General features: G+C 54.5%; 1 protein-coding gene across 4 annotated transcripts in view; it reads left to right on the top strand.

The window, feature by feature from the left end:
* DIS3L2 (DIS3 like 3'-5' exoribonuclease 2) overlaps nucleotides 1-26,539 on the top strand; it is a 404,569-nt gene that overhangs the window by 374,899 nt on the left and 3,131 nt on the right. For all 4 annotated transcript variants that reach the window (XM_075068347.1, XM_032803899.2, XM_032803901.2 and 1 more), the window contains 6 exons: nucleotides 4,516-4,699; nucleotides 9,292-9,378; nucleotides 21,017-21,164; nucleotides 21,648-21,778; nucleotides 22,493-22,597; nucleotides 24,456-24,557. In XM_075068347.1, coding sequence (XP_074924448.1) covers nucleotides 4,516-4,699; nucleotides 9,292-9,378; nucleotides 21,017-21,164; nucleotides 21,648-21,778; nucleotides 22,493-22,597; nucleotides 24,456-24,557 — 757 coding nt within the window. The remainder of the gene's footprint in view (nucleotides 1-4,515; nucleotides 4,700-9,291; nucleotides 9,379-21,016; nucleotides 21,165-21,647; nucleotides 21,779-22,492; nucleotides 22,598-24,455; nucleotides 24,558-26,539) is intronic.

The following is a 26,539-nucleotide window of genomic DNA, read 5'->3' on the forward strand; positions in this document are numbered from 1 at the left end:
CTGGGTCAGTGCACCGCCGCCGGCAGCTCAGGGGTTTCCCGGGGTCAGCGCGCCACCGCTGGCAGTTGGCAGCCCAGGGTTTTCCCTGGGTCAGTGCGCCGGCAGCCCAGGGTTTCCCCTGGGTCAGTGCGCCGGCAGCCCAGGGGTTGGCAGCCCAGGCTTTCCCCTGGGTCAGCGCGCCGCAGCTGGCAACCCAGGGGTTCCCCTGGGTCAGTGCGCCGCCTCCACCACGCAGTCGCCGCTTCACTTCTCCCACCTCCCAGGCTTGTGGCACCAATCAGCTGTTTGGCGCCGCAAGCGTGGGAGGAGAATTAGAGCAGGACAGCGTGCTCAGAGAGGACGCAGAGCAGAGCTGAGCTAGGGTGAGGAGGTACCGCAGGGATCCCCAGGCCTGGGGGCAGGGAGCTGCCGCGGGGGGGACACGCCTCAGGGCAGAGGGCAGCTACTGCAGGGCTGGGGGGGCACAAGGTGGAAGTTTTGCCTAGGGTGCGAAACTTCCTTGCACTGGCCCTGATCCTGACTCTGTTAACTTCAAGAAACTAAACTCTCTCTCCTTACTAAAGCCAGGTCCCTCCTTTATGAGAGCATTCTGGTCTCTTGTAGTGTTGCTCTTGTGTTCTGGCCTGCTGGTCGTTGAGGTTCTAGCTCTCAGATCCAAGGATTCTTTGTTCAGAAAAAACAAATATGCTTGTAAAGAACTATAGGAGTTGGCAACCAGATAGAAGAGAAAAGGGAACTCTTCTGCCCATGTCCCAGCCTCACTTGAACCTTCTTGCACCTCCCGTTTGGGAGGAGGCTGGAAGTATTGGCAGGGAAATGTTCTATGGAGTCTCCGCTTTAGTTAGTTAGCGTCTCTTCTAAAGCGTCTAACGGGGGGCTTTAGGCACAGTGAGTTAATCCACTAGCCTTTCACCTCTGGAAAGCTGGGTTCATCTCCTGCCATGTCACAGATGAAAGCGGTTAGGAGGGCTCAGTCCCATCTTAAGTCCTTTGTATCCATATCCCCAAACCACCCAGTGATTTGGCATCTCTCTTTGATACGCTTGGGACTAGAGCAGCAAGTCAGGACAGAGGTGCTATAGAGATGGGCCCCCAGAATGAGGTTTTGCAAATCCAGATTGAAGTGCGTTTGCAGAGAGAGAAGGCAGCATTATCTGACATTTAGTTTACTGAGAAGGCAAATCAAAGGGGACGTGATAGCGGTAAAGAAAATAATGAATGACATCGAGGCCATCTGTCAGATGCTTCCAGTTACTCTTACTCATGAGAACAAAACCCCCAGTAAGATTAAAAGGCAAAAAATATTGATGAAACTAAATATTCTTTTAAAAATACGAAGCATAGTGAACTGGAAGTTATCAGTGAGACAAAGGACTAAGGATTAGACACTCCTGTGAACAATAAAAACACAATCTGCGTTCCCACGAATTTGGCTAGAGAATTATAGGGGCTGTAATCCCTCGTGCCTCAGGACATAAAGCCCTGCCGGGGATTAGGAAGAAATTTCCCCTTTGGGCATGTTACTGCCTTGTCCTCTAGGAAAGTTCTACACCTTATTCTGAAAGACCTGATATTGCTCACACTGCAGGATAGGCTCCTGGACTGGAGGGGCCATTGGCCTGATGTGGTACAGCGACACCTGTGTCCCAGTGACACATGCACGTATGTTTGCGTGCCTCTACCTACTCCTGTAAATCTCCGACTTGTTTTTGCAATGTGATATGCACAAAGGAAAGGAAAGAATCTGGCGTGATATGTTTTACTGGCCGTAACACTTGCCAGACTGGTTCAGTTAACTTGGCTAAGTGTCGTAATGACCTTTTCTGCCACCGGTCGCAAGAGAAGTTTGCTGTAGAAGTGTGGGCACTGATGACACTACACGTACCAGGCTGCCAGGAAGGCATTTCTGCTTCCCAAATGATTCACTGAAAACTAGGCTTGTAGACTCAAGTTGGTTATTTTATCTTGCACAGAGTTTTTGGCTCCGACAGTAACCAGTGATGTTTTCCTTTCGCTGATGACCCATTTGAACCCTGCTGCCCCTGTTCGGCTTGGTTTACCCTTTAGAAACGCCTGTTTTACATAGCAGATGGAATGTACAACTGGTTACCTGCACAACGCCGCTTTACTCCTTAGTCTGACTAACAGCCAGCTGGTACCAGCGGCCATAGAGGGACCAATGTTGCCATCTGCTGGTTGAACTGGGCCAAAGCAGCTTTAACCTTAGCCAACTTGACCACTTTCCTCTCTGAAATGTATTGTCACGGATACGTATTAAATGAGCCCAGTGTGATGGCCGCTCGTTACCTGCAGCACTTGTCACTCCTGTCAGGGCTTGTGTGTAAATTTTAGAAATAAAATAAAATGGTAGTTGGCCCAGCCTTAGCATTTGTTCTTTACAGTGCCAGTGGTTTATAGGTGACCCTCTCCCAGTCCCTTTCCCCTGTTTACCCCAGTGTCCTTTTCTAACCTGCCTGGTAGGGAAGCTGTCAGCCCTTCGGGAATAGTGTCCCTTATGCTCTCTGTGTGCACAGAAATCAGGAGGTTGGCCTGTTAGCTCCACGGTCCGTCAGGAGAGTCCACGGCGCTGCTCCTGGTAGGAGTTCTGATCCATTACAGATGAGCATTTTCACTGCTGATGTAGGGATGTCGAAGGTTAACCAGTTAACCAGTTAGCATTAGGCTTATTGTTAACTGGACCTTAACTGTTAACCCCAGCAGCCAGGCAGCCGCGCTGGGTCAGCCCGCCTGAGGAACCCCATTCCTGGCCGCGCCAAGCCAGCAGAACCCCAGCCCCGGTGGGACCCCAGACCCTGCCACCTTGCACTGGCTCCACCGGAGGAACCCCAGCCCCTGTCGTGCCAGGCCAGCAGAATCCCAGCCCCGGTGGGACCCCAGCCCCTGCCACCTTGCACTTGCCCGCCTGAGGAACCCCAGCCCCTGTCGTGCCAGGCCAGCAGAATCCCAGCCCCGGTGGGACCCCAGCCCCTGCCACCTTGCACTGGCCCGCCTGAGGAACCCCAGCCCCTGTTGTGCCAGGCCAGCTGGAGCAACCTCAGTTAACCGGTTTAACAATTTTTTTGTTGTTGAATCTGTTAACTTTTTTATCTGATATTTACATCCCTGTGCTGATTACAGCTGTAATTTGCTTATTCCTCCTCTGGGTTTGTCTTTAATTATTTCCTTTTTCTGTTGGGTTCCGCACAAGTGCAGTCGGTTAGCAGACAGTAAGTCTGGGCAGGCGCTGTTATTGTAGTCTAGCCCGGGAATACAGTGTAGTGTGAAGCACATGTCGCTCGTTAACCTCAGTAGCACACACAGTAAAACTCCCCAGTGGTCTCCATTGTTGGTTTCTGTGTCACAGAGCACAACAAAGTATTGTGCCTAGTCCTGCAAATCTGCCACAAAGGCACTTGGGCTCCACCGCAAGGGACTTCTCCAAATGGCTCTGCTGTGGCCCCTTGGCATGCAGGAGCTGCGCTCAGATGCCAGTGTAATTAGTGGCAATATGTATATGCAGTGCCGAGAGTGTGATGTTGCTTTTACAGCTCTATTGTCATTTTTGGCAGTTAGCACAACTTGAGAAATCCACTGAATATATGGAGCAAATGGTGGAAGGCCCAATTAAACACATTTCTCTGTTTGTCCAAGCCCTGCTAAACACATCTCCTGTGACACAGTCCTGCAGCAAGAAGAGCATAGCCCATGACCCCATTAGGAGCATCGTTCGTGCTATGGTTTACGTTTTGTCCTGCATGCAGCTCGTGAGATTTCCCTCCAGTGACTGTGTTTTCAGTGGGAGTAAGAGAAGTGGTCAGGCTGGCTTGGGTTGGTCTCCAGGAGCGTCCCCCACAGAACAGAGCTAACGAGGGAGAAGCCTCGGGTAGCCCCAGCGCTGTCTTTGTCGTTCATTCAGCCCTGCACTTAGAAAAGCTGCTTTGCTTTCCTGGCCATCTGTCTGCATTTCCAGCTGTGCACTCGGCATTTGTGTAAGGCGAACACTAAGGCAGATTCGTAGTGTGGAAATTCGCCTGAAACTCGGGTAGCTGTGCTGACCACACATGTCGTTCTCAGGGTGGGAGACTGAAGGGGGGGGGGCGGGGACCGTGTTTCCTCTGGCTCAGGATGTGCTATCTGTATTGTCTTCTGTGCTATCACTCACACTACATTTGCTTTTCTTGTCAAGTGTTTCAGGAGATACAATGACCTGTAGCGGGATTATTTGATTGTAATTTGAGCTGTCCAGTTATTGCTGGCTTCTGCTTGTCTGCACCACCAGGATGGCCCGCAGGAACCGCAGCAAGAGAGGGAGGATGGGGGGGGAGGTTTTTGCTGGTATCTCAGGTCAAATCTTCCTCTTAAGCCACTACTACTAACCGCTCTCCTATGTGCTCACGCTGCACTAGCTCCCAGCATTGAGTACAAGCTGGGGGGGGTGGGGGCTGATTAAGGTTGGCACTTCATGTCCCCAGGGGCTTCCTGCTTTAACCCTCATGATGCCTCTTCTTGCTGCAGGCTGGTGGAAGAATTTATGCTGTTGGCAAACATGGCCGTCGCCCATCAGATCTACCGCTCCTTCCCCCAACAGGCCTTGCTGCGCCGTCACCCCCCGCCCCAGACCAAGATGCTGAATGATCTCATGGAGTTCTGCGACCAGATGGGACTGGAGATAGATTTCAGCAGCGCAGGGGCCCTGCACGTGAGTGGAGACCGCAACGGGGATTTGCGCCAAGGGAGAATGTCTAGACGCTGAAGCTCTCCTGGGCTTACTGATACTTTCTCCGACAGCATTTGTGTAATGGTGTAGGGCGGCTCAGCCGCAGTTTGTCCCTCAGCAGGGCTGTGGGGTATCCCACCGCCTCGCTACCAAGAGTCTTGAGCCCGGCCCTAGGTCAGGGCAGGGCAACACACGCTGAGTCCAAATGCTCAGGCCCTCAGGCAGGGAGGGTGGCAATAGTCCCAAGCCCACCCCTAGGCCAGGGCAGGGCAACAAACACTGAGTCAATATTCTTAGGCCCTCAGGCAGGGCTGAGCAGCAATAGTCTTAAACCCAACCCTAGGTCAGGGCGGGGCAGCAAACACTGAGTCAGTAATAGTAGGTTTCGGCCTCCTCAGGCCAGGGAGAGGGGGAGTCTGCCACCCCTGGAGGGGTGGCAGGGGGGACGCAGGCCCTCCCACTCCACTGCATCCCAGCCTGGAGCCCTAGCAGCTGTCAGTGGGGATCCCGGCCGCAACACACTGACATTGGCTCTGGCAGTGCTGCAGCCAGACTGGGGTCGGCTGCCCCCGAGCTACTTCCACTCTCCACCTCATTGGGTACCTGAGTCCTCGTAACGTCACCAGCGGTCTCCAACACCATCGGCTCCTCTGGGTAAGTGTGCGAGGGTGGGCTCAGCATCTCCTTGGGGTAGCTGGCCAGAAGCAGGCTAGGCTCTTCCTCGGGGTAGTGGGCAAGAGGCAGGCTTGGCCCTCCCTCGGAGTAGCTGGTGCAGGCCAGGCTCGGCCAGTCTTCCTCAGGGTAGCGGGCGCAGGACAGGCTCAGCTGGCCGGGTGTGAGCTCCAGCTGGCAGCGGCCGCAGACATCTGGTCCCGGTGGTGGCTGGGTTCCTACTGAGCTCTGCAGGTGAGCTTTTATACTTCCGGGTCTGCGCCGTGACCTCTGAGGGGCGGGCGCAGGACCCGGCGGCTCCGCCCACAGCGGGTTTGGGGGAGGTTTGTCCCTCAGCGGGGCTGTGGGGTATCCCACCGCCTCGCAACAAATGGCTTGTGATTACCTGCTCTCCATTCCCTGGGTGATCTGCCCTGTCTTCTGCCCAGGGCTGCAGCTGACTGTGCAGAGCTGGCCAAGGAGGTGTCCAGGGGAGTTTGGAGATGAGGAACACCTTCGTAGGCACACACTGGTCTAAAGAACAGAGTGTGCATTGTCACGCGACTCCTCCATCTGAAACCCTCCTGCCTCGTCTGCAGCCAGGTGGCAGGGTTCAGGGGGCAGGTCTCTGGGCTCCACTAGAGCCAGCCTCTCAGAAAAGTCTGGTAATACCCTCCTGTCTGAAACCAGGGCTCGTGCAGAGAGACATGATGAAGCCACTGGCACTGCAGAAAAGATGACAAATCTCCAAGAGGTATTAGTCTGCCCAGGATTTGTCTGTTCTCTCCAGCCATCTCCCCTGGGGACTAGAGGAGATCACTGATAATGAGCCAGGAGCAGGGAGGCTCTTGAGGAAAGACAATCCTAAAAACTACCCGGCACTTTCCAGCTCTTGATCGCTGCCCACGCAGTAGCTGGCTAAGCCCCGCAGCCCCTTGTCAGCGAGAGGAGGGTCTCCCTGGGCGAGTTACGGCAGAGAGCTGAAGCCACAGAGGGAGCTAGTGGCTGTCCAGAAGTGGAAGCCAGCAGGATACAAACCACACAAAGAATTCTTTTTGGGAAAAGCTGGAGATTTGGTGGGATCATGACAGGCTGTGCCAGAGGTCACATCCACAGCCCCCCTCTCCATTAGCGAAGAAGCAGGGTTTGCACGGGTTTAAAATGTCATCTCTAGGGTCAGCATCCACCGTGGTGTGCTCTCTCCTGCTGCAGCCTCCCACAGCAGAGTCTGACCTCAAATCGGGGCGTAGCCAGACACGGCGGATCTAGTTCTAAATGCAACGGACAGTTGGTGCCAGCACATGTTTGCTGGTGTAGTGGTTAGAGCAGAGAACTGGCGATATGGCCTCCTGAGTTCCACTAGTGCCACTGACTGCATCGGTCTGATCTCGCCTAAGTCACGTACCCGCTCCGTGGCCTTCGCTGTACAGCGGGTGTAACAGGGAGGATGGCCCTGTGATTAGGAGGCTAGCTTGGGACGTGGGAGACCAGGGTTAATTCCCACTTTGCCACAGACTTTCTGGGTTGCCTTGGGAAAGTCACGCAATCTCTCTGTGCCCCAGGTCCCCATCTGTACCATGGGGCTCTGGCCCTGCCCTCCCTCCCAGGGCTGCTCGGCAGCTAAAGATGCTGAGGTGCTCAGGACATTAATAGGGGCTGGATAAATATCAGAGGCTGGTAAGTGATACGTGCTCCCCCATTGGGTGTGTCCGGTGTGATTGACGTATGCTCGGAACCCCTCAGATGGCCGGTTGTGGGCGTTTCTTGCAGTGACAGAAAATCCGAGGAATCTTTGCAGATAAGTAGGGGCTGGAGAAGAGTGTGGGCTGTTAGGAATAAATTCAGCCCCCACCTTTGTTGTGCCCGATGCCTGGGTACTGTGCTGATGGGTGTGCTCTAAGTAAGGCTCCATGTTTGTCACAGCAGTAACTGATTCTGTGACTTCTGCAGTGGCCGATGTGCCTGTCTCGCCTCCCTCCCCAACCCCCAACAGCAGGAGTTTGGGTTTCAGGGGGCTCAGGGCTGGGGGCAGGGTGCTTTCCTGGTGGGGGGGCTCTCTGGAAGGGCAACAGCAGCTCCCCTCCCTCAGCACCTAGCTCCACGCTACCTCTGCCCTCCGGCACTCACCCCCACAGCACCCTTTAGCCGTGGTCCCTGGCCAATGAGAACTGCAGACATGGGGCAGCATGTGGAGTTAGGAGTGGAGCAGAGGCAGCACGTGGAGCTACGAGCTGGGTAAGGAGCCTGCCCCAGCCCCACCAACATCCCCCCCGGGCCACAAACCGCCCCCTCTCGAACACCCATAACTCCCCTTCCAGGCTGTGACTTCCTCTCCCCAGGCCATGACTTCCCCCCAAACACCCACATCCTCCCAAAGCACCCGCGGCAGCCCCCCTGGGCCTCCAACACACACTCCCCAGCATCCGTGGCCCCCCGGGCCGTGACTCACCCAAGCACCCGTGATGACCCTTTGGGCCATCAACCTCCCCCCCGCAGCACTCACAGCGCCCCCTCCCCTGGGTCACCCCATCCCCACGAGCACCCGCAGCGCCCTCCTAGGCCACAGTGCCCCCTCCCACACCCCAGGCTGCCCTCCTGAGCGCTCCCGCCCTACCCCCCTTTTTAGTCAGGGGTATATAGTAAAAGTCATGGGCAGGTCATGGGCTGTGAATTTTTGTTTACTCCCCATGACCTGTCCATGACTTTTACTAAAAATACCTGTGACTAAAACGTAGCCTTAGCTGTAAGTGCCTATGACAGAGGGTAACCTCCAAGCGCCAGTATGTGCTGCTGCATGCCCAGTCGTGCCCTGATGGATGGGTAATGATTCCATCTGGACCAAAGCCCCCATTTGCAGGCATGACACCCTTAGGGGTGTGTAAAACAGCACGCTCCCCGGGGAGGGGAAGGAAAAGCTGGAGCAGAAGCAGAGAGGTTTCCGACGAGGCTATAGTGTGTTTTGTGTGTGCCGTTTCTGTCCCCGGTTAGCTTTGTTCTCACCAGCCAGTGGTTGCAGTAAAGCAATTTCTGCATAGAAAGATGATGGTTTCAGGGGTGGTACTGGAGACCCATGCTGGGAAATCTCATGCTCTGTACATGCAAGGAAGAGTATCAGAAGGTTCTGCAGATTAACGCGCTCTGCAGCCCAAGCCATGATGCTTCACTTCAGATCGAAAGTGAAGGGTGGGCTCCAGTATTTTCCTTTTCATTGTCCCTAGACTGCTGGTGATCCTGTTAATACCGTCCATCGTCAGCCTCCCTCGTGCTGTTCTGTTAGGCGCAGCCCATGGCCCCTCTGGGACTTGCACGGTGCTCCTTGTTGGGGCCTCTGAAGACGGGGGGATGCTTTTCCTCCGAGCTTTGAGCATGTAGGGCCTGTCCAACGAGGAGGATGCAGTGCTGCTTGTTACTAGCCTAGTACAGTGGCTTCAGACTGATGCATCCCTCAGACCTGCAGGTTGAGAGGGAGAGGTTCAAAGTCCATCTCTCTGAATGTTCGGAGATAGTCCCTTGGCTTCTCTGCCCCACATGGCTGCTGCCTTTGAAAAGCAGATGCTGAGCAGTATCATAAATGATGGCAATATATAGAAATGGTGTCCACAACCTAATGATTGCAGGCAGCCCTGTCGTAGCCAATCAGGCCGTGAGCACCAAGCTGGGACCATCCCAACTGCCGGGACCATGAAAGGCCCTGCTGCAGCCAGCCAGGCTGTCCATATGGAGGAAACGTACTTAATGAGGAAAACATTTCCGTTTCCCATATCTAAGTGATGGGTGTAAACAGGGAAGAGAGGATTTTTGTTGTAAAGTGTCTGCACTTTCTGAACTCCCCGGAGCAGTAACACAGCAGCAAAGAGTAGGACATGTTTGTTCTCTCCCCGAGCCTTTCATCTGGTTGTCTTTCCCCCCTTCTCTCCTTCCAGAAAAGTCTGAATGAAATGTTTGGTGCAGACAGCTATGCAGAGGCCAGAAAAGAAGTGCTGACGAACATGTTCTCCAGGCCAATGCAGGTAAGAGTCGCCAGGTCACAATGTGCTTATCCCTGTGCAACCAGCACCAGAATGTTTTCAGGCTCTTCGCCACCTGCTTTGCGTTTACTGCCCAGATCAGTGCTCCTTCCCCTCTTCCGAAATCCCCCCTCTGCACTGATCGTTTAAACTGTTACATGGGGGAAGGGAGATGAAGAAGCAAAGCACAGTCACTAGTAACTCCCGGAAGCCCCAGATCATTGCATGACCCAGATTTACACCCCAAATGTCCAGTCTGCTCCAGCCACTGAGCCCTGCCTGGTTACTTATGGGCTGGGTTCACCGGCCAATGCGTGCTGACCAACTGAGATTGATGGGTTCAATGGGCGTTGCTCCTTGGACTCTCCCTCAAATGGTGCATCCAGGAGGCTCTTACAATGGCTGCTGCCACCACGGGCACAGTTCTGGGTATTTCTCACAGGAGGCCATAAAGGGTTTAAGTGACTGCTCGGCAAGGGCAAGGATGGCAGAGTACAGATCCCCATTGACTTCAGGGGATTGGGTCAGGCCTACTCACTCTGCTAAAACTCCTCTCATGACATCCAGTAGCAGTTTTCTTCCTAAAGAACAGTTCAGGTGCCTGGATAGCTGAGGGGCCAGAGAACTGAGGTCACTGGTTGAAAGCCCAGCCCAGGTCAGACCCTATAACGGCTGTTTGGTCCAACTTCAATGAATTTGTCTCAGTTCAGAGTAAACAGGCATCCCCATCAAAACCCAGCATTGACCTGCCCTTGTAAGCAGAGAGGCCCAGGTGTGAGTGGGCCACAGAGACCCATCCATCTCTAGAAATGGTCTCTTTGGGGTAGGTGGCAGAACTGGCAGGAGGTGAGCTTGCCATGCCACAGCTGTGCTGATTCTGTTGTGATGCCCCGTGAACAGCTAATCCGGTGCATTTCATCAGCACAGAATTAACGAAAGGAAAACACAGTATAATTTTTGTAACGTCTCTGCATTGTTAACTCGGCCACAACGCGAAGGGAGGCCAGTTCTGAGAGCGCAGCCCACCAGCAGGGAGAAGGTGACATGTTCCTCAAAACAGCCTCTCTGCCACTGACTGTTTATTACCGTGGGAATACATCATCTTCCTAACATTACTCATTTGACTGTCACTCTTCTAATTAGTTAATTTGCTCCATTTACTCATTAGCAGTTGCCTGAAGTCCCACTGTATGTTAGCGGCTTAATGCTTGTTTGCAAATGTAGCTGGGGAGGCCCTGATGGCAATTAGCACAAACCATGTGGTAATTATCCCCCACACACACATTGGATTCATTAGTGCAGTTTGCTGCTGCGCAGTTCTCCCTTCTTCAGCTGGGTTTGTTTTTCCAGCGTGTTTCTCTAGATAACAACCCTTTGTCTGGCTTGCACGTGTCTCCGACACCGGAGGCATGGGTGGCTTCCTTTTCCCTTCAATGGGACATACTGTCAAAGTTGAATCCGATTGGTAGCGTCTATTACATGGGCTCCCCCTCCAGCCTGCTGCTGGACTGTGTTGTGTCAAGGCCTCAAGTCTTCTCTCCAGATACCAGACTGCCAGGTGCTTTGAACAGCCAGCGAAAGGAGACTGTCACATGGGCAGACATGGCCCAGGGTGGGACGGTGAGAACTTTCCGAACTGTATGTTCTTGTTCAAGGTCTAATTTTTCTTTAAGCCCAAAAGCTGCATCTGTGCCGTATGGAAGGTCTGCTGGAGCGTGGAGGAGGGGAGTAAACTTGGAGCCCCTCCTGCTCTCCACCACCAGGTACCTTGGCATGTTCAACAAACTCACTTGCCACACAAGCACATGCCTTGGCAACAGCTGAATTTGCAGCATCTGCCCATCATTGACAGTGATGCAGAGCCTTAACTTCCTCAAGGAGGAGTTCCATATGAATCAAAACCACGGAGGAAGGCCTTTCGGAGCTAGGCTCTGGTGGAGGGGTGGCTGGGCAGTGTCTCATTCAAACCATTTCCTAACTGAGCTGGGGATTTGGAAAGCTCGTTTGCTCTTCAGCTTCCTTTCACCATGATCCCAAAATGAAAACGTGCCATGTTTCCTTTGCTCTTGGTGCTGTCGCTCTGCCAATGAGGGCACAGCTCCGACCAGCCTGGCCGTTGCAGAGGAGGGGTGAGCACACCCGTAGTTAAATAGATTCGGAGCTTGAGCGAAGCAGGACATGAAGAGGTTTGCTCCTAGCCAAGCAGCAGTGTTTTCCCAAGGCTGCGACACAGTTAAGTGTCAGTTTTAGACTCTTCAGTCTGTCTTCTGTGAAGTAAGTGCCTGGTGTCTTTTTTAAATGCCTCCAGGTATCTGCAAGGGATATTGCAAGGGTAGTGTGCTGAAATGGGGCCAGGGACTGTGGTTGCCTGTAAAATGCCCACATCCGTCCTACAATCCCTCATTATGAGAGTGCCCTCTCTGTTCTGAGGAAGTTTCCAAGACTCCAGATTTCTGATCAGAGTGCCCCTCTGCCTTTCTCCTTACATGACTGCTAAGGAGAGCATTGTAATGAAGCCTGTTTGGAAGGATTGGCCAGGAAGGAGAGACCTTTCCAACTTACAGATGTTAATGGAACAAGGTGAGCTTATGAAGGGAAAGGAGTTTTGGAAGGAGAACTCTGAGTGTGATGTCAGAAGGAAGCTACACCTGCATCAAAATAATGGACCATAACTCTCTTCAGAAGTATGGCTATAGTCAGACAAATGTCTATGTGGAATTGCCCGTCCTGCTCAATAAGCCTGCTCCCTAGGCACATTCTCTCTTGCATCTTGCTGCCTCCACTGGCAAAAATAAGTTTACAGTTGAACTCCCGTTAGCCCTACAGCGTCAACCCTGCTCTGGGGAAGTTAGCTGGATTTGATTCTGGCTAGTGCATCGCCAACAGAACTAGCACCTTATCTTCTGTGGGTCCGCCCTTCATTCCTGCTACTGGAGGATGGAGTCCAGCTAGACTTTGGCTCCCAAGGTGAGTTTACAGGGATGGCTCTTGGCAAAACCATCTTGTAAACAGAGTATTGCTACGGAATCACCAACACCCCCCTCCACCCCCAGGCACAGAAACCTACAATGCCATTTTTAGAGTCACTTTGCAAGTAGATCCTGCATGTGGGTATGTGTAGTCATGTGCACCTGCCTTTCAGCAAACGAATCATCACCTGAATGGAAGGAGCACTGCGTCACACACAGGCAAGACTGGTAGAGGTAAACAGTTTCAATTTGTTTCTGTCTCAGTAGATTGATCTGCAGTTAGCAACGTTTGCCAGGAGCATGCTGGAGTTTTCCACATAGGTTGCTCCATGACTTGACCTAAGAAGGTCCTCCCAGGTTACTTAGCTCTCAGCTAAGAGTGTCTGATCCTCTGTCACTCAAGGAAGTACGAAAGGCCATCCAAAGGTTATGGAATGGCCATGCTGATGGTATTCCACCTGAGATGCTCAAAGGCCCTTTGGTCTCCATCAACTGCTCTTTAAAAGTGTCGGCATCAGAGTGCCAGCAGAATGGGAAGACAGCTTCATAGTGTCTTTGTACAGGGCAAAGGATCTCGCACCAAGTGCAGCAACTACAGGTCGATCTCATTGCGATCAGTCCCTGGAAAGGTCTTCACTCTCTTCTCTTCGCTAGGATGCAGCGAATGCTCCTTAACAGACTTGGTGTCCACAGCAATCAAGTTTTGCTGCTGGGCAGTTGATAATGAATGCTTCCCTTATGCTACAGCTTCCAGCTGAGCTGCACTGAGAATTTAATTACTTGCTTCATGTGGAGTATATCAACATGGAAGTGGCTTTTGATTCTGCTGACAGATCAGCCCTTTGGCTCGCACTGAAAGGAGTTGGCGCCCCGGACGTTCTACTAAAGCTGGTGCCCGATCTTTGTATCGGTGTGAGAGTGCGGCTTTTGCTGCGTTTCTGCACAACCTTGGGTGTGCAACAGGGGATGCATTCTCACCCTGGAGCTATGCTGCCAAGCTACCAGCTGGACCTTAGACTTGTTGCTCCACACGTTGGAATCAAGATTGGTCAAGAAGCATTCACTGACCAAGACTGTACTGACAGTGTCTGCCTTGTGGAGAAGCAGAAGAGTTCCAGCCCTGCCCATCAAGCTTCTCAAGACACAGCCCACATCATGGGGTTGAGCATCTCATAGCAGAAGACCAAGGTCTAGAATTTGGAGCGGGGCTACCAGAACCCCCCAGTGCAGCTGGAGTCAAGCACAGATGAGTTCAACTCCCTAAACTGCAAGCCAAGTCCAAATGGTTGCAGTAAACAGGCTGTCCTCCAACCACTAGGTCTTGCTGTCTCCTGCATGAAGTCCGTGTCTTGCCATGGATGCAAAAATGTCTCTATACTTATCCCTGGTCTACACTGTGGAGGGGGAATCGATCTAAGTTAGGCAACTTCAGCTATGTGACTAACGTAGCTGAAGTCGACGTACTTAGATTGACTTACCGTGGTGTCTTCACCGTGGTGAGTTGACGGCTGCCGCTTCCCCGTCGACTCTGCCTGCACCTCTTGCGGCACTGGTGTACAGGAGTCGACGGGAGAGTGCCCGGGGGTCGATCGATCCCCACTGGCTCAGTCGCTGCCTGCCAATCCGCTGGGTAGTGAAGACATACCCTGAGATTAAGTTCAGGGTCTGTCGGGCCTGTGTACTATCTGTATTGCTCTACAGGTCAGAAACCTGGACCGCTTACAGAATTGGAGAAGCTAGAGGCATTCCATATGCACTGTTCGACTTTGTACGAAGTACCATAATCTCAGAGAATGTGGAAGGTGAGGAATGTGACAAATGAATAGAGAAACCAGCTTTGTAAGGGTCACAGGCCCCGAATAAGTCTCTGCTTTGCTTGGAGACATAGCTGTTGTCTGGGCTGTCAGACGTCTGGACAAGCCATATCTACGTTCAGGGGAGCATGTCTGTACCTTGATTTTCCTTGGGAAAGGGACACTTTCAGTTCCGGCCCAAGAGGCTGGGGCTTCCTGGGATTTGGGGCTTCCTGGGATTCAGGGCATCGCAGTGCAAACACCATAGACGCTGCTTTCCAAGGAGTGCTAGCCAAGTGCCATCTGAGATTGACACACACACTTCCCAGGCTGCCTGTTTGCAAGCACGGAGGTGGGTTCTTGTGGGCCCATTGACCCCGGGGCAGGGGTGAATTTTAGGGGAGCGCCTGCTGTGCTTGCAGCCTGTGACATTTATTGTCTTTCCAATCACAACCTGACGTGTGAGCCCCGAAAGGCCCTTTTCCCACCAGCAAGAAGCTCTGTGGTTATCCCAGAAGTAGTCAAAGCTGCAGCCATGCTCTGCCCATTGCAAGGCAGGGACCTCCAGTTGCTCATCACACACCTCCCCACTCCTGGCCTGGGTGCAAGTTAGAGCAGCTGAGGTGCTGCCATAACTTACCCCACTTGACCCTAAGTGGTTTTTCACGAGTGGAGAGTAAGCAGAGCAGAGCTTCTCTCTTGCACGCCCCCTGTACCAGAGGAGGGTGGCAGAAGCTGGCTGGTGGACATGTTCTCCTCTATTGGCACCTCCAGCCAGAATACAGCCACAGCAGAGTGGTATGGCCCTGGAAAGGCCTTCAGGTCTCCTAGCCCATCCACTGTTCCCATCTCTTAAACCCTCACAGTCTCTCCATGCGGCGCTGTGTGCACCGTGAGTAGGGAATCATGGGGCAGTGGCCCCCAGCCACTGCCTGAAACCACACATGGGGCAAGGCTCTGGATCGGCCCCTGCCTCAGCACTGGGACACGTGGGCCGTTGCTGTGATTAGTGGCAGTGCCAGGACTCCTCTACATGACCACACTGGTGCTGGGCAATACTCAATGATCTGCTTTAATGTGTGCAGATCCGTTCCTAGCGCTGAGGCTTGTGTGTCAGACATCAGGCTGCAAGTGAGTCGGCCAGAACTGCCGGCAGCTAATTAATCCACGATCCTGCCAGGCTCGTGTCTCTGACGCATGCTCTATACACCGGCTCAGGATGACCGCCTTTCAAATTGAGGAGGAGGGAGATGGGAAGAAGCTCACAATGTATGTCAGCGGGAGCTCCTGGGGGCTGGTGTGTCAGTCAGTTTGTAATAGATGAAGGAGCAGTGACACTTCATTTTTCAGGGGCTCAGTCACTCGGGGATTCAATCTGTCCATAAGAACAAAGCAGTCCTTGGTCGGCTATAGCTAATTTATTTGCATGCTCCCTGCAGTTCTCGAGAACCAAGCACAGCGGAGAGTTGAGAGCACTTGTCATTTGAATCTGTTAATGAGAAAACATCCGCTGTGCGTCATGCCGGTATCGCTCAGTAAGGCCGGCGTGCAGGTAACGACAGGCGCTCGGAGCTGCCCACATTCATTCACGTGTCCTCGCAGGAGCCCCGGAAAAGTGGCCTCAGAATAATCGTCTAACCGTTGTGCCCACTCATCTACAAAGGATACTAGGGTCACTTCAGCCCCCAAGGAAATGCAGCCACCTCTGGGATGCGGCAACTCTTTAAAACGTCAACTCTGTGCAACGGTCTAGGGCAGGAGGTTGAGAAGGGTCCCAAAGCCAACTGCACTGAGGAGGCAGAATAGTAAATCCCCAAACTGGAATTGGCCATGGCAGTGGGGCTAACACATCCCTCATGTGATCAATGTTCTGGGGAGATTAATGGTGGGGAACAATGTTAGGCCTCTGATTTGAAAGATCTTTGGGCGAGGGGAAAGAGCGCCCCCACTGAACCACTTCTTCCAGCTCCCTGGGGCGTCCTTGAAGTGGGGCTCTTCTTCTCTAAGACCGTAAGTTAACCGGCAGCCTGGCCTGTAGCTTTGGCTCATGGGCACACGGTGATCTGGCCTCAGGCCTGTGACACAGCCGTCGTGCTGCAGTTACAGGAGCACCTGGGTGTGCTTTGCCCATGCTCCACGTGAAGCTGTAGGGATCTTTCTCCACACGTCCCAGTAGCTCAGCTCCATGCAGAGATCTCCCTAAAATCCCATCAGGAATCGCAGTCGGGGCGGCTGTTCAGCATCAGGCACTTCTCTTCCCCAGGGCCGAGCAATGGGACTAGAACACCTCTCTCATGTGGCCTGCAGCGCGAGAGCCGCTGGGAAACTGGGCTAACTGAGTCAAGGAGACTGTTTCGTGGAGTACATCAGGAATAATGTAGTCCTGGGTTGTGGAAATTGGCAGCAGTGGGAGCTCCTATCCCAGCTATTGGGTCTCATAATAAGGCGAGGAGCATGCTGCTTTTTTTAACCTCCTCTGTTTATTTGCCCGGATCAGTGCACTGCAGCTCAGTAAGAGCTGGCGGAGCTGATAGCATGGGGAGCCGGAGGAGGTAGCTGCCTGAACCATGAATCCCAGGGCAGGATTTCAGCTTTGTAATCGGAGCAGGCGACTCCCGTTGTTTTTAAATCTCTCGCTCTTATTTTTAAATGGGTTCATTCAATCGCCATTCCGCCATAACCCTGCCACAACCCCCCTGATCTAAGGGGCTTCTCTGCGCGGCTCAGGCTCTGGGTTGTTTTTCCAGCCCTTCAGGCTGTTTTGCAGATGTAAAAATAAAAGCTGGAACATGTAATAACAGCAGCTGCACAACTGAGCGACGTTCCCGGTGAAGAGGCTGCTGGGAAAAGCAGGGCCTGCGCTGGCCGTGTGTTGATTTAGCCTCGTATACCAGCAGTTCACGTCGTAGCCGCTTCTCATGAAGTGAAGCAGCAGGTATCGCAGTAAGTTTGTCCCCGTCTCAGAGGTGAACAGGAAAGCTGTTGTTTTAAACTGTGTAAGCTCTCGGAGCAGTAACACCGCCTGCGTCGACATCCAACGTACAAATACGTTGGCCCACAGAAAGGTCAGGAATCAGGCTTGGGGGGGCTGGCAGCTGAAGGGGAGAGCCCTGCATTAACCGTGGTGCCCACGAGCCACCTTCCAAGCCCCACCTCGGTCGTTTGGCTTGGGCGTTGTACCTGTCCCCTCCCCATAGCTGTGTTTTAGCTGGTTAGATTGTAAGCTCTCCGGGGCAGGAACCGGACATCTTACTACTTTGTAAAGCACGTTGCAGACCACAAGGTGACCCCGAGCCTCTTAGCCAAGTTGTCTGAACAGGGGTGAATTTGGTTGAATGGACCGTGGATCAGAACCGGCCCTGCTTTGATTTTGCAAAACCGAAACCTGGCTCCTCCGGTCGAAGTTGGTTCCCAAAATCCGGCTTCTCCTCCATTTACCTGCCAACTCCTGAGTTCCGGGTTCCTTTTCCATGGTAACAGTGGAATATGCCCCATCAAAACCCAGGGTATGCATGTATGATCTGCATGAACTCTAGCGCCCTCCTGCTCTTTCAGGTGCAGGTTTGAATGGGTAAATATCTACCAAGTGCCGGAGGTTCGGAGAAGCCTTTTGAGCTCAGAGTATCCAGGATGTAGGACTCTCTCTGGAATTGTGCCCAAGTACATGCGAGGGAGGGGGAGGTAAACGGCAGTGGCAAGTCATGCAGTGCTGCTGAGCCATGTGTGTGAACCAGGGGGTCTAAGAGGATTACACATGGCGCTGATGGGCGTCTTGTCATTCTTCAGGCTCTGAGCAATGGGATCCAGAGCCTTTCACTGCAGATGGAGGCTGAGAGCTGTTCCCATCTGGTGGCTGCATGGGGGCCTGCGTGATGGCAGTGTGCCCACCCAAGCCCCGAAATGGCATGAGCAGAGGCCAGTGGCCATGTGCCACGGTGGCTGACGTCACCTCTCCCCTCCAAATCCCCACTGAAGAGCAGTGGTGGGGAGCTCGACCTGCTCTGACCTGTGCTGGCCCAGCTCCGCAGTGCCTGGCGTGGCTGGTCCAGTACCTCTGAGCAATGCTACGTTCAGAGCCACGCCCTGCGGCGGGGCAGTGCACCTGTCTCCCGACATCCAGCCCCGCAGCCAGGCGCATGCCTGTGTCTCGGGGCTGCTCCAACAGCAGGTTACAAGCTTTCGGTGGCTCGTAAAGGGAGCTGGGCTGGGAACCACAGTGCAGGGTGATGTTCCAGCTTCAGCTTAGTACCGAATGGGACACTGGAGCAGCCCCGCAGATGCTTAAATCCTCAGCTCTGTCTCTTTAAAAGCACCCGCAGAGGAGCAGCGCCAGAGGGCTGTGTCCGACCCTTCCCAAGAGCAGGCCGATGAGGGCCGCAAACAGCGAGATCCTGAGTGAAGCAGGCCCTAGGCTGTCAGTCTGGCTGCGTGGCTTCTTCCAGGAAAAGGGCTCTTTCAGCTTCCTTTGATTTATTCCCGATCGGTTGTTTAGACTGTGCAGATATAATAACGCGCGAGCCAAGCGGCGGCTGTTCCCAGCAAGCAGTATCAAGGAGCTCCATTAATCCCCATGATGGATGGGGCTGGGGAGGGGAACGATCTGTTTCCCGTTTCCCAGAGGAAGGGGGAAAGTTTGGCTTATGCTGCCCAAAGCGGTGAACAGGCAGCTGTGCGAGCAATGGGGAGTCCCACATGCTTCCCGGGGATGGATTTTGCCCTCGAGGCCAAGTCTCGGGCAGGAACCTCACCAGATCTCGCTGGAGCCTCTGGAACTGTGGCCATAGCGGAAATCCTCTGTCGGGAGAGCATCCTTCATGGGCCTGGAACACGCTGGCTCGTCTGTTAAATCCATCACGTCGGCCCCACTTCCCACACATCACCAGCTGTTTCACCCTACCGCCAGTGCACTCCTGGTCGGACAGTCTGTTCCCTCTCTCCCAAGGGCCGTCCTTAAGGGAGCACTCCTGCCTGGCTGGAATTCAGGGGGGAGATGGGAAAGCCACATATGCAGCATTCTGGCTAGTGAGAGTCAGTTGCAACCCTGTTAACACTCAGTACGATGCAGAGGTCAAACCAGTGTTAGCTCAGGCCATTTGAAGCAAACTCCTCCCAGGAGACCTGCTGCCGTGGAAGCTCCCTGGATCATGTTCTGCAGCTTTTAAGTGGAACCAGGAATTCAAGGCGGGATTGTTAAAATCTTGCAGTCAGCTGCTCCCCGTCTTATCGCTGGCTTTCCCCCTTCCTGTGGGGTAGAAGGCATGGGATGTAGCTGGCTGCCCCCGGACAGGGAATTCCCTCCGCCCTGCCATTCTCTGTGCCCGTTTTGCCATGCCGAGTGCCCTGTGCTTTCTCCATTTTCCTGGTATCCGTGATCCACCAGTCACACACCTACGCTGGACAGAGTAGGGAGCACGGCCCTGCTGTTCACACGTATTGCCGGGCCGAACAAACCACCTGCACAGCATCTTGGGGGCCATGTGCACTACAAAAACTGGTATCTATATCGCAGCACCTGTGCTAACCTGCGAGCATTAAACAGGGCTGGGCGGAGGCACGGGACTGCGATGCCAAAGCGCTCTGTCTACACAAGTGGCTGAGTGCCAGTGCAGCTGCCCTGTTGCTGTGAGACAGGCTCTCGGCCTCCTAGTGTAGACAAGATCCTTGGTCGGTCACTCCCTGGCTCAGAGGAGAGGAGCCATGTGTACCTGGGCAGAGGGTGTGAGCGAGTCGTCCCTTGCAGCAGCTGCGCTGCTGATGATGGAGAAGGAACATCAGATGCTTGAGGTCTGTGCTGCTGGCTCGAACACCCACACACACACACTTTTTCACACACACACACTTTTTCACACACTTTTTCACACACACACACTTTTTCGCCAATCCAATCCAACTACCAGAAAGGGTGATTTCCTCATTGCTCAAACCATGTCATTCCCTCCTTTCCCCAGGAGAGGGAGCGCTGCGTGACTTTCCTGCCGCTGCAGGGACTAGCTCGGGTGAGCACGGAGCCTGCAGGCAGGCCCCGCTAGTGCCCTGTAGCGTGACCAGATGAGAGGGAGAAAATATTGGGACACTTGGGGGGGGGGTCTGCCGGCAGAGCGGAAAAAAATAAAAGCCGGGTGCTGCCGGCAGAGCGAAATGTCGGGACAAACACCTAAAGATCCGGCCATCTGGTCACCCTAGTGCCCTGCCACACTGTTACTGCCCCAGCCAGGGGGGTGGGAATGCACCACTCACCGCCCGGGGGGAAATGGGGGGCCTGGCCCTGAAACCTGTTGTGTCTCTGGCTGAGCAAAATGCGAGGCAAACTGTTACGCAGACAAAGTTCAGGTGCATTTCCAAGCCCGGGGCCGGCTCCGCCCACAGCGTAGATCACTTCAGCTCCATTGCCGTCCATGGAGCCACCAGCCGAGGGTCTGGCCCGTACCACATGGCTGTGTGAAGCGAGAAGGGCTCACTGAGACCCCTCCAAGTCAGAGAGCGGAGAGCTCTGCCCCCCGCCCCCCCGAGTCCATTTCCCAGGCGCCAGGCTGGTTATTTCCCTGCCTGTCTGGCCCCCGGGGGCAGCACAAGGAGGGCTTGGGGTGGTGAGGAAGAAAATGTGCAGTGGTGGAAATAGCCTGCTGAGGTCTTAACCAAGCAGGGAACTGAGGACTCTGCAGAGCCAGGCCTGTGACACTCCCCTCGGGGAGCTCCTCCAGCTCCCCTGGCTAAACCGTCTCGGGGCTCCCTGGGCTGTTGTGTAAAACACTTCTGAGGCCTCTTCCACCCCTGGCACTGGGCTCCAGAGCACGGGGCTTTCCCTGTCTGAGCAGAGCGCACACGGGGTTCTCCCCCCACACTCTTGAGTCTCACCGGCCAAGGCTTTTCCCTTTCCAGATGGCTCTTTACTTCTGCGCTGGTGTCCTGGAAGACGAGACCCTCTTCCACCACTACGCCCTGAACGTGCCGCTCTATACCCACTTCACCTCGCCCATCCGCCGCTTTGCTGACATCCTCGTGCACCGGCTCCTCTCCGCCTCCCTGGGTAGGTGCCTAAAGGGGGCCGCCCGATCAGGGCTAGTGGAGTCACAGACTGAGAGGCTGCTGCCTGGAGCCTCATGGCTGGGAAGGGAAGACGCACAAGAGGAGGCGTCAGGACTCGTAGGTTCTGCTGTGGATTTGGACAGACCCTGTATGGGCATGGACAGGTCACTCAGTCCCTGTGTCCCTGGCCTCTCTGCTCACTGCAGCCGTGTCTGTAATTCTCCGGCCTTGAACCAGGCCCCCACTCTCTTGCTGTTCAGCAGGCTCTGGGGATCTGCCCTCCCATGAAGCAGGGCAGGGGGAGTGTAGCTACCTTAGCAGGCTCTGCACGTACAGTGGGGATTCCAGCTGGGAGCTGCTCAGGAATACTGGGGCACACCTCTGGGGAATGCCAGACTCCTGGTGCCCTAGGGTGGGCGTTGTCCCCATCAGGCCCCTTACCACCAGGGCGCTCACCAGTCATTGCGGCTTGTTTCCCTCCCAGGCTCAGGACGCCCGGTCCAGATGAGAAAGGAGGCCATCCAGAAGCAAGCGGATCACTGTAATGACCGGAAAATGGCTTCCAAGAGGGTGCAGGAGCTCAGCGCCGACCTGTTCTTCGCCATCTTCGTCAGGGTGAGAGCACAGCCACCATGACGCTAAACAAGCTGGCGCTGCCCTCAGGCTGGAAGCGGGGCCTGGAGCTCTCCTTTCAGCCCTCAGGCATCGAGATGATGCCTTGGTTCCCTTGGGGGCGGTCTCTCACGAATACCCTGGCACTGAAATGCCCCCTTTCCCCCTATCAGGTGACCCTGTCCTATGGGGCAGGACTTGCTCTGTCAGTGATCCCTGGCCTGAACAGCCACTGGCTCTCCTCTCTCTTGTGCCCCACAAGGAGCAAGTGCTGCTTGTGGCTTCAGTTCTGATGATGTTTCTCCCTGTCATGTCCTAACAGGGCCATGGGCCCAGAGGGCTCTTCTCTGGGGTGGCTGTTCAGAGTCCAAGCAGGGTATATGTAGGTGACCATGCTTTCCACAGCACTGGAGGGCTTGACAATCCCTCCCTTGACTGCTTGGACCCAGCTAGCTCTTAGGAGTGCTGCAGGCCATGGGGTGTCCCGGCAGCTGGTGCCCCATGGGGCTGGCTGGCTCCCCGGTTGGGACTGGGGAGAGGATCCACTGTGCTCCATAACGACTGGGGAGAGGGAGTGTTACATCCCAGCAGAGGAGCAATTTACGAACTGCGTAGGCGCTGCCCAGGTGGGCAGAGAATTGTGGGACACTGGGATGGTCTCTGGGTGGGAGCCCTCCTTGGGGGTATCTCACTCATGACCATGCTTTGTGTTGGCAGGAGTGCGGCCCGCTGGAGTCAGAGGCAATGGTGATGGGCGTCCTGAACAAGGCCTTTGACATCCTGGTGCTGAGATTCGGAGTTCAGAAACGCATCTACTGTAACGTACGTGCCCTTGAGCACTGGGTCACCCTTCGGCTGGTCCTGCCTTTAATCCTCCCTACCTTGCACCCGGGCTGCTCTGCTGGGTAGTAGCGACTGGAGTGCTGGTCGAGGCCCTTCTGTGTCCTCTAGCTGGGCTCAGGGCAGGTGCCAAGTACCCACTGGCAATTCAACACCAGCAGTGCCACCACCAGAGCTGCCCTGGGGCCAAGTGCAACTGGGGAAGACCACCAGGGAGGGGAGGTTGTCTTCACTGCATACGGAGCCCAAGTGAGGCGGGTTAGCTTTGCCAGGGGATGTGTGTCCCCACAGATGCTGCCTCCTCACTCTTTCTGCACTCGCCTCTGTGAGTCCAGGGTCACCGCCCCTGGTTCTTTGTGCTGAGGCGCTCTAGGATTCTTCCCAGTCAGTGTGTCAGTTGCTGGAGGACAGCTCTGTCCTTCAGGGGGAATTGTGCGAAGGCACTGGAGGACTATTGCCACTCAAGTGAGTCTGCCTGGATCCTCCCTGCAAAATGGAGCAAAGAATCCTGTGGCACCTTATAGACTAACAGACGTTTTGGATCACGAGCTTTCGTTGGGGAATACCCACTTCGTCAGATGAATATAGTGGAAATTTCCAGGGGTAGGTATATATATGCTAGCAAGCAAGCTAGAGATAACGAGGTTAGTTCACCTGCAAAATGGGTGATTCCAGCCTGGGTTAGGTCAGAGCCTGGGTTCTAACCTGTCCCCCGAAATGGGTCAGTTCACCTGGGCTTAGTGCACTCCAAACCTGGGTCAGAGGGGTTTGTGTGAGGGGCAGGTAAGCACCTGGGTTAACTGCGCCGTGAAGACGGATCCTAAAGAGCAGTGTAGGTCAGGCTGCAGAGGACGTCCCTACCCAGTGGGAAGATGCAGAGCTACTTCTGCATAGTCACACTAATAATGAACACCATGCAGATGAGCCCGCCGCGCTAGGGCAGAGGAAAGGATGGGGAGGCCATGGGAGTTGCTGGGCAGAGGCCAGCGTTTGCTCCAATAGGCTTAGCGCCATTTCAACCGTAACCGTCTTGTAACAAAATAGTGCGAGATGGCCTGTAACTTGTGGTGTACTCTAGGAGCGCGAGGTCTTGCTTGGAGGCACTAGTCTCCTGCAGCTCTGTTGGGGGGTTTCCCTTAGACCCCCCAGAAGCGCCAGGCAGGACAAGAGCAGAAGCGAAGGAAGCCAGGAGGATCCGTAGCACGTTCGCTTTTATTAAAAGAAGTGATTTCATGTTTTCCAGCTCCTCTGCTTCGCCGTTGTTCGTGCCAGAAGCGGGTGACGATTCACTAGGAAAAGTGAAATCAAACCAGGGCCTGTGGCCCAGAGGTCAAGCTGGGGCTGAAATGGGGAAGCAGTTGGTTTTAGGTGCATTTGATCACATCATAAATCTGGGACCATTGGGAAGCAGTTTGCTGTAGTCTAGCAGCTGCCGTTAGTGACAGCTCCGTTGCTGACAATGGCATCTTGACATGGACTGTACAGCGTGATATACAGCCTGTGCGTGGGTGTATTCCAGCCATACTTCATTTCCACCAGCATCTCGGGAACCGGGGGCTGCTCCTTCCTCCTGGGAGGTTACAGAGCTGCGGGTGCTTTACACAGGGTGCTGGACAAAAAGAACTTGCCAGTCGTTTACACACTGGGGGAGACGGTAATATTGTCTTGCTAAGCAGGGTCCAGTGGAGCCAGCTGAGCGAGTAGCAGGATTGTGGGAGCAGCCAGAGTCCTTGCCTGCCCAAGGAGGGGCCAGAAACCAGGGGCGGGGGACAGAATTCCTAGGGTTCCAGCGCCGCTCCTGGAAATCAGCGCTTTCCCCACCGTGCTGTCTGTTCTGCAGGCTCTGCCACTGACGGGATTCCGCTTTGAGAAGGTGGGGAAGAAGCCTGAACTAACTCTCCTGTGGGAGCCGGAGACCCCAGAGCAGGAAGCTGCCCCTCAGGTAAAGCCCACACCAATGGCTCAGTGCATCAGCACAACTGAACTGCATAGACTTTGTCTGCTGAACGAGCCCTCTGCACTCCCCACCCACCAGGATCTCCGCTGGGCTCAGGGCTAGATTTCCAATGGGGCGCAGTAGGCACATGGCTGGGGGGCCTTGCCTCTCTAAAACGTGCAGCATGAAAGTCAGCTGGGGGCGGGAGGGACTGAAGATGCTGCGCCTTGGGGCGCGTAAGTGTAAATCCAGCTCTGGCTGGGCTTGGGGTTCTCGGAGTCCCTGCCCACAGCGCACTGCTCTACTCACTGCAGCAGACTGTGTGTCTGCAGGCTCCCTCAGGCTGCATCCTCCCCTTACATCCGTGTGTTCTGGCTTCTGTTTCCCCAAGTGGCCACCCTCTTCTCTGGTTCACTCCCATTACCGCCTGGCTTTCTAGCCTCTCTGCCTCCAGAGGTGCTAGAACTGGGGGTGCAGGGGTTACACTCAGCACCCTGGCCTGCAGCCCTTTGGCTCTTCTGCCCTCCCTGCTGTGTGCCAAGTCTCCCACTTCCATGGCCTCTACCAATGTAATTAACATGCTCTTTATGGCTCATCTAGATCGTTAATTAAGATGTTAAACAAGATTGGGTCTGCCTGTGACTCTGGCTAGACACCTGCCCTATCTCATTGCTCTGGCCTTTATCATCCCCCTTTTACTGGACTTTTCAGTCAGGTTTCAGCCCATATGGCAGGCAGCGCTCAGATCCAATTAGAAAGAATGTTTCAAGTCCGATTTCCCCAGACATGGTGTTAATGCTTTAATAGAGTTGAGAAATCGGTCTCCTGTGTCCCCATCAGCTATTAACACAGTAACTCAATCAAGGGGATTGATTGCATTTGTCTGGCTTGATTAAGTACTACTGTGATGCCAAACAAAAGTTGGCAACACTTTAAAATAATGGTCTAGCTGATTGCCTTGAAATTCCCAGGGATGAATCCCAATCCCTTGCCTGAGGCTTGGTCTGCACTTAAAAGGCTACGCCAGTTAGGGGTGTGAAAGATCCACACACGCCCGCCCCCCCTCCAGCACCACAGCTGTGCAGACCTAACCCTCCCTCCCCCTTGGAGACCCAGCCCTGTTGATAGACAAATGCTTCTGTCAATTTAGCTACCATCTTGGGGAGCTGGTGTTCCTACTCCCCTTCCCTCGGTGTAGGCTCTGTCTACGCTACAGGGTTACCCCGGATCCTGCGACGTAGCTATGCCAGGATAGCCTCCGTGGTGTGGGCACACCGTGAGAGTAAGCTGCTGCAAGCTCTCCCACGGCAGTGCGCTCCCTTTAAAGCTGACTTGGCTGGGGAAGGCCCCTGGAACCCGCCCCGAGTGGCCCCAATTCATCCTATCGTACAGGAGCTGGGATCGCTTACACATTTGCAGGGAGCCGCATGAAAAATGACTGCCCAGCGTGAGCAGAGCCCAGCCCCGGGGCTAATCATTTTTGGAAAGTAAACACTGAGCCATGGAGGAAACTCCTCCTCGAATCAGTCTCGCCTCCTAAGCAAATACCGGAGCCCTCCACTGGGATTGCTCCTTCCAAGGCAAGAGATCCCTGTGTCAATAAATCTCTAACCCCTTGAACCGCTACAGCCTTCCCAGAGCTTTGCTGAAGCAGCAAGAAGCAATGTCACCCTGACATACAGTTGCACCCTCCTGGAGCACAGGCTCTTCTCCCTGTCAGACACCACCCCCTCAGCCAGGCTCTGCATGGTGGGCCCCGCGGGCCTTTCCAAGGCTTGGCAACGGCCTTTTGGTTTGGCTGAGCCCAGCTGGGGAGGGAGAACCTCTGTGAAGCTGTTTGCAAAATAGGTTAAACGTGCAGAGGCTGGATGGCTGCTGGGCTCAGGAGCTCCTACCGTCTGGCCCCGTCTCTGGTGCTGATGAGGGAGCTGGACTCCTGGGGGGGTTTTCGCGGCACCTTCCCCCTCCACTGCGTAACTTTGGTAGCA

Source organism: Chelonoidis abingdonii, chromosome 8 (assembly GCF_003597395.2).
Source record: "Chelonoidis abingdonii isolate Lonesome George chromosome 8, CheloAbing_2.0, whole genome shotgun sequence".
NCBI classification, from domain to species: Eukaryota; Metazoa; Chordata; order Testudines; family Testudinidae; genus Chelonoidis; species Chelonoidis abingdonii.